Here is a 7,217-nt window from a genome sequence, read left to right as displayed (position 1 = left end):
AATTAATCCTGTTTTTTCAGTTTTATGTAATAACTCCCCTAGTAGTTGAAGGGTTGAGGGTTGTTGAGAATTGTGTATTTAGACAGGTTTGTCTAATGTTTCTGGCAACTCAGTTTTTAATAACATTATTCCAAGAGAGCTTCTCTTAATTTTCTGGTGGAATCCAGTTTTATTGTTACTCAAGGTTTCGCTTGAAACCTTTGTGCTTGTGCTGCGTCAGCTTCTCTGGACAATGGACAAGATAACGATCTGTTTCATCCATCCTTGATCCAACGCTTGACCCTGCCATATCAAGAAATGTGTAAAAATTCTTCAACTACATCTCTTAGACCATTTTCTTCTCCTCTTGAATGGCATGGCAGCTCTCATATTCTCTTTTTCTTGATGAGTAAGTAGGTAGGACTAGCGACGGTTGTCATCCGCGACAGCATAGCATGCCCCTTGCTACTGCTTCTCGGACAGTTACTGTCTCTGTGGCTTCTCTCATTTCTGCTCTCATCTTCATCTTTCTTTTAAGAGTCGCCACATTTCATTCACTTCCACAGCTCGATTTGCTGAAGCAAACAAAAGAAAATCAAAACTTATTGAGCTGAACCACGCAGCATTCACTAAACAAATAAAATAGAAGTGTCTATGGAAATGAAGTTAACAAAATGTGAAAAATAGTAGAAAAGTAAGAAACACTAAAATTTTCTTTGCACATACATAGCCACATATGTTGTTAAACTTTAGAGTAAAACATGTGAACTTTCTAAATGAGGGGAACCACACCATTCAAAAACACTGGGGAAAACACACTCATAGGGGCTACCATATTGGTAAAACATCATACTGAGAATAAACAAATCAATAATCTTTTGGATTTTCTAATATAAAATAATTTAAAAACTCAAAAGATTATTTTTCAGGAAAGGACGGCATGTTAGGTGCAAAGCTAATGTAGTCTCTTATAGGTAGTGATGATGCAATGTTAGAAAGTATATCAAGGAGATGAGTAGAAGAAAGATCCATACAGTGTCAAGTACATCTTTGACAGATCCTTCAGTCGAGCTACAGCAAGTCTGCGGAGAGTTGCTACCATGCCTAACCTAAGGTTACTGAAAAAAAATATTATCCCAGCCACTAAACACAACATAGACTTCATGTGGCCTCACCGGGTGGAGAATGCGTTGCATCATGTTCATAACCATGAACAATTAATTCTATTCCAAAAAAAAGCTTCTGACATAAAAGGGAATAAATTCCTCCAGCACCAGAAGTTCTGTATTACTTCTGATAGTTTGAACATCATCTGGAATCTAAAGGAAATAAATATTGTGATGATTATTTGTAAATGAGTGCATCGCGTCCAGGCCCCACACCAATGTAGTGGACGGGTATGCCAACAAGTTCTTCTATCCTTTCCACATACTGGCGTGCAGCCTTTGGAAGGTCAGAATAGTTTCTGACAGAAGATATATCAGACTTCCATCCAGGCAATACTTCATATTCCACCTAAACATAGAAAATCAACAGCATCAACAAGAGTTTGTCTTTTAAGATATCAAAAATATCCACCCAAAAACTCAGAAAAACAATGGCATCAACAAAAGTTAAACAAAAACTTCATCTTTAAAATATCAAAATATAAGCAGGGGTTTGATAACTCAAAAAAAGAGAGTATATATTTAGCAAATGATAAACAGCATATCCAAATAGAAGGGAGAGGCGAGGGCATGCCTTTAACTGCTCAAGATCACGAAGGTCTGCAGGGAATGATTTGATTGGTGTACCATCAATTTGTTTGTAGGCAACACCCAACTGAATTTCAGGAAGATCCGACAAAACGTCAAGTTTGGTGAGATTGAGAGAAGAAAAGCCATTAATCTGACAGCAGTATTTCAGTGCTGCTATATCAAGCCAACCGCAACGACGAGGGCGACCAGTAGTTGTGCCAAACTCCTGACCAGCAAACCTAAGGAGATCACCCCCTTTATCCAAGATTTCTGTGGGAAAAGGACCAGAACCAACTCTTGTAGTGTATGCTTTCACCTACAGAGACGAACTTCAAGTTAGCAACATTACTTCACCATCTCAATTGGCCTTTGTACTAACTGCAAGAATACATGTCATGAAATAATAAATTTAGTTGGAGATACTGTTTACTCATGGAATTGATTCCTCTAACCCCATCTCATTGAGGCAATGTGAGGATGACAATGATGACACCAGTAAAATGAAAATCAATTATGCGACTACAAGAGTGACCTTCTACTTACCACTCCAACCAGATTGCCTAGAACTCTGGGAGCAATGCCAAGACCAGTGCAAATTCCACCGGCTGAAGGAGTAGAGGATGTTACAAAGGGGTAAGTTCCAAAGTCAATATCCAACATTGTTGCCTGACCCCCTTCGACCAAAATCTTTTTCTTCTCGGAGATGGCTTCATTCACGACAAACACAGTATCAGCAATGAAGGGTTCCAATCTCTCAGCAAATCGCTTGTACTTCTCAACTTCTTCTTTGAGCACATGAGGACCATAGTCAAAGCCTTGGAATCTCGATGCAGCATCTGATAATAGAAGATCTAGCTTCTGAGGGAAAGTATCCATGTGCCTCAAGTCACTGACTCGAATGCCATTTCGGATAACCTTGTTAGAGTAACAAGGTCCAATACCTCTCTTGGTAGTGCCAATGAAAGATTTAGCAAGCTCATATTCTCGAAGCCCATCCACTACTTGGTGGAAATCGAATAAGAGGTGAGCACGATCAGAGACCAATATCCTTCCCTTGCAGGAGACTCCATTAGATTCAAGGCCATCAATCTCCCTAAAGAGACCTGGTAGATGCACCACAACTCCATTCCCAATAACACAAAGAGTCTCTTCATTAAGGATACCTGAGGGAACAAGGTGAAGTGCAAACTTCTTTCCCTCTGCATTGTAAATGGTGTGTCCAGCATTAGCTCCACCCTGAAAAGATACAAAAACCAATCAGGAAACCACAAAATTTGGCTATAGAAATGAGAGTTTTCTGTTACCTGACAACGAGCAACGATGTCAAAGTGTTGGGCCAAGATGTCGACAAGTTTGCCTTTACCTTCATCTCCCCACTGGCAGCCCAACACGCCTGAGACCTGGGTTAGAGACTCAATTCGACTTAGCCCCTGGTTGGGGGACCCAGACACACGTAGAGATGAGGGAGGGGCAACTGAGGGCTTCACCGAGCATACCACAACATTTCTGGGACGCTGGAGGTGAATGGGCTCGTGGTGGTGGGGCCCCAAAGAGCGAGGCTTGGAGAGTGGATTGGAGTCGAGAGCTGTGAATGATGAGAGGGTGTTCATGGTGAACCGCTGAGTGAGAAAGAAAATGTTTAATCAATGACAATTCAAACTTAAAAGACATGGTTTTTAAGCAATTGAAGATAACACACATACAATAAATAAATAAATAAAAACAATGCTAACTATTATTATTAGGCCAATAAGAACAGAAGAACTGCGAACTTTGCTCTAAACAACTAGAAAACATAAAAAATTGCAATCCCCTTTCTTTTTGTTGCGGGGTGGGAGAATACTAACATTTAGTATGATGAACGGTTAACAAAAAAACATTTAAGTTGCATTAGGATTACAGTTAGCCAGACAGGTAAAACCAAGCCCAGAATTACAAAATAAAATTAAAGAAGACCAAAAAAAAAAAAAAAAAAAAAAGCAAAATTTTCATTCTCATAGTACAGAAATCTTTTTTTTGTAGACAAACTACATTTTAGCAAGCAACCAACTTATTACTGATGACTTAAAATGTTGCTACTTAATTCTAAAACTTCGTACTAACCAAACAGAACTGAGTGGGACAAAGTTGGTTGGTGGTCAGCTTACTTTAGAATAGAAGCTTCTGTAATTATTAGCTATGGCAATGAATCTCTGAATAGAATAGTTAATCCCTAAACATCACCACTGCAAATACATAAGAAAGAGGAAAATACATTTTGGCCCTTTGAGCACAAGTAGAAAATCAACAAAACAAGCACTCAAAGACACAAACTTGGACTGTGAAAAACAAGAAGCTTAGAAGAAGAGTGAAAAACTGAAGGAAGAGAAGAAGGGGGTTTGAAATGAAGAAATAGCAGTAGCAGGAGCAAAGTACCAAAGAGGGTGGCTGAAGGTAACCAAAGAAGAAGGGGGAAAAAAGAGAGGTGGGCTGCTGGGTATTTTTTATTTTCCATAAGATCCATTTAACTTTCTTTCTTGTTCTGAAAAGTCCATTTAAATACTTTTGTTTTCAAATCCCAAAATGACCTCAAATAAAATGAAATTCTAAGAGAAAATAAATTAGGGGTCTGCCCTCGAGATTTTCGGATAACTCGGGCATGTTTCGGTTGAAGTTGATCGTTTTTAGAGATTACCCAAAACAAGGACTCAACCTATTTCTGGTAAGGCCACCGGCACTTGACTTGATTCAACAAATTATGGAAATATGTATATATGTGGAATTAGGCCAAACTAAACCGAATGAAATCAAACTAGTTGCAAAAATTCGGTTTATATGAACACTTCAAAATCATTTTTAGTGTAAAAACAAAACAAAATCATTCTGATTGTTTTGATTTGGCCAGTTCGAACAATTCAAATAGTTCCCCCCTGCTATATTAACTTCACCATTTTTCACCCCAAATGAAACTTAAAATTTTTGGGAAATTGTAAGGACTTCTGAGCACTGTTTGGTTCTCACTCTTGGATTGAGTTCGGTTCAAGCCAACAAGACGAAATACTTCACAACTTTGAGGACCTAATATGTATCTATTGTAAACTCCTAACCTATTTCCAGAGAACCTGTTTTTTTCTCACCCCATACAACTTAAAAATCTTTCTTTCTTTTGTGTTATAACTTTTCATCCATTCTGCATTTAGTGGTTACAGAAAACAGGAAAAATATATTCCCTTGGGCATAAAACCAAACCCACCCAACTTAAATTCACCGTTTCTCATGCAAAAGAAACAAAAGTGAAACGGTATAACAAATGAAAAAATAAAATTGTACAGAGCTCTAGTCACTCAAACACGAAAAAGAAATCAATAATAAAACTTACAAAAATGTAAAATGCGAAAGGAGGAGGCAGCGATAGAACAATTAACACATCTAATCAACAAAAACCAAATACTAACCACACGACCAAGTAATTCAAGGAGCAGATGCAAAGTAAGTGAAGAAACAGATGCAGTTGAGAAGAAGGTGAGTTAAGATAAAACAAATTATAAAAAAAAATACTTCGTGGAGCAGATGCAGTCGAGAAGAAGAGGCTGGACCTGGTGGAGCAGAGCTTTCTTCTTTTTCTTTCCTCTTCTTTCTTCTTCCTTCCGGTGCCGGCGTTCCTTCTTGTTTACAGTGGAAAAGAAGAGGCTGGGGTGCTGGGTGCGATTAAATCAAGTTTTAAAAGTTACCTTTTGACCCTACATTTTCCATAACTTCAAACAGACCACAACATTTTATAAATTATTTCAATATAACCTAGGGGTGGGCATCGAATAGTCAACAAACCGGCACCAAATCGGACTGGATCGGTTCAAATTGGTTCTAATACTAGCTTCACACTTTACAAAACTAGACCAGACCAAACCAAATTGACTGCGTATTTTTATTTTTTAAATTATTTAAGTTCAATGTTAAATTTCAAATCTCATAACTAATATTTCTCTAAGCCCAACTTCAAATCACCTTTCTTTTATAGGCCCAATTATCTCTCTTTGCATGAAATTGGATCATTTGTGAATTTTTAAGCCCAAAAAATAAAATTTTAGTTGGAATTGTAAAATATATATATATAATATCTTATCTGAAATTGAAAAAACTGAAATTAGTTTAAACCAAACAAGGCAGTTTTATAATTTTTTTTATAACAAAACTAGACTAAACCGCATCGATTAAATAGTATCAATTATGGTTCCGTGTATGGTGAAAATCGAATTGAGCCCACCTCTAATATAACCCCTATTGTACACTGCCCGTATAACCTTTGTGTATCAAGGATGTATCAACACCGTATCCGGTGGTCGACAAAACAAGAAAGGTCAACAATGCTTGTATTCGTGTATCGCACTCATATTTGTTTCTTATACATGTCTTCCCCTGATTCTTGTGTATCAATGTTGCATTAATGGTCTATGGTAGCGGACACACGACAGGACAAGAGGGGTCGAACGATGCCTTGGAATGCGGAAAAATTGGTTGTGGATTCCACCGACGACCCCTTGGCCAGCTTGTGTGTGACCCTTTAGGTGCATGCCAAGTGCTCGATGAAAGTCCCATTCCCCTTTGTCCTTCGCTGCACAGCTCCCAGCTGTTGCGCGAGGGGTTAATTATTTTTTTTTTCAAAGCACTTGGCCAAATGACGTCGTTTGGTCCAAGCTCATCAAATTTTTTTTTATGACATGGCCTCAAAACTACGTAATTTTGGGCCAGGTAGCACCCCTACCCCCTTTACCCAACTCCACGACACCCCCAACCAAACCTTCATTTCCAAATCAAAAGCACAGTTCAATCCCTCTCAAACCCTAGGCCCCAAGCCCCAAGCCCCAAGCCCTAACTGCCAAAATAAAGGTTTTTCGCTTGGTGTCAGTTGCGGACCTGTGCAGGTGCAAGGAGGTGCACTTACACCTCCAATGGCCGGAAATCTCCATTAGAGCTGCTGGAGTTGCATCTCTGCTTCAAACCATTGACGCACATAAGGTGTTCGATGAAATGCGCAAGTGACTGGGACCAGAGTTTTTAATTTAAAAAAAAGAAGGAAAAAAACGAAAACTGATGCTGTAAACACATGGGCTTTTTGTGGGCTTTTCAAATGGCTTTTATTTCCTTACTTAATTGGGTTTTATTTCCTTACTTAATTGGGTTCTCTTTATTCAATTGGGTTTTCGAAATTCCTTAATTAAGTAGGATTGAGAATTCTCTTTATAAAAGACACCTAATTTCATCAAAGTGTGTGTGCATCACAAGAATCCTGTGTTTTTTTTCCTTCTTGACTATGTCAAACCAAAGTAAGTCAAATGCATTTTTTTTCTTAAGCAAACTCCATTTTTGTTTTTTTTTTTGTTTTTTTTTGTTTTTTTTGTTTTGTATTTTTTTGGTTATTCAACTCTCTCTGTGTTAGTAAGATCAGTAGCAAACTCGAGTGAATACCAAGCTACATGACATGTTATTTGAGCTATAATTAATTTTTATTTGTTTGTTTAATTG

The 7,217-nt window shown here is 38.1% G+C and overlaps 1 protein-coding gene across 2 annotated transcripts; it reads right to left on the bottom strand.

Annotated features, from left to right (window-relative positions):
- Window positions 63–5,404, bottom strand: LOC18777760 (adenylosuccinate synthetase 2, chloroplastic). 2 transcript variants are annotated; one of them, XM_020564371.1, is made up of 6 exons: window positions 5,253–5,404; window positions 3,020–3,334; window positions 2,259–2,951; window positions 1,720–2,031; window positions 1,014–1,494; window positions 63–554 (listed from the first exon to the last, which is right to left on the bottom strand). In XM_020564371.1, the coding sequence occupies exons 2-5, from the start codon at window positions 3,323–3,325 to the stop codon at window positions 1,324–1,326; spliced, it is 1,482 nt and encodes a 493-aa protein (XP_020419960.1). In that variant the 5' UTR covers window positions 3,326–3,334; window positions 5,253–5,404; the 3' UTR covers window positions 63–554; window positions 1,014–1,323. The 2 variants fall into 2 exon arrangements, with proteins under 2 accessions (XP_020419960.1, XP_007209945.1); XM_007209883.2 differs by having other exon boundaries at window positions 5,291–5,402.

Source organism: Prunus persica, chromosome G5 (genome assembly GCF_000346465.2).
Source record: "Prunus persica cultivar Lovell chromosome G5, Prunus_persica_NCBIv2, whole genome shotgun sequence".
Taxonomy (NCBI): Eukaryota; Viridiplantae; Streptophyta; class Magnoliopsida; order Rosales; family Rosaceae; genus Prunus; species Prunus persica.
Note: the sequence above shows the minus strand (reverse complement) of the source record. Positions and strands in the feature narration are given on the sequence as shown.

Coding starts and splice junctions, on each gene's coding strand:
- LOC18777760 (XM_020564371.1), bottom strand. CDS start 3,325: ATGAACACCCTCTCATCATTCACAGCTCTCGACTCCAATCCACTCTCC. Junction 2,032..2,258: donor TAGGCAATCTGGTTGGAGTG/GTAAGTAGAAGG, acceptor TCGTCTCTGTAG/GTGAAAGCATACACTACAAG. Junction 1,495..1,719: donor GTGATCTTGAGCAGTTAAAG/GCATGCCCTCGC, acceptor TTCTATGTTTAG/GTGGAATATGAAGTATTGCC.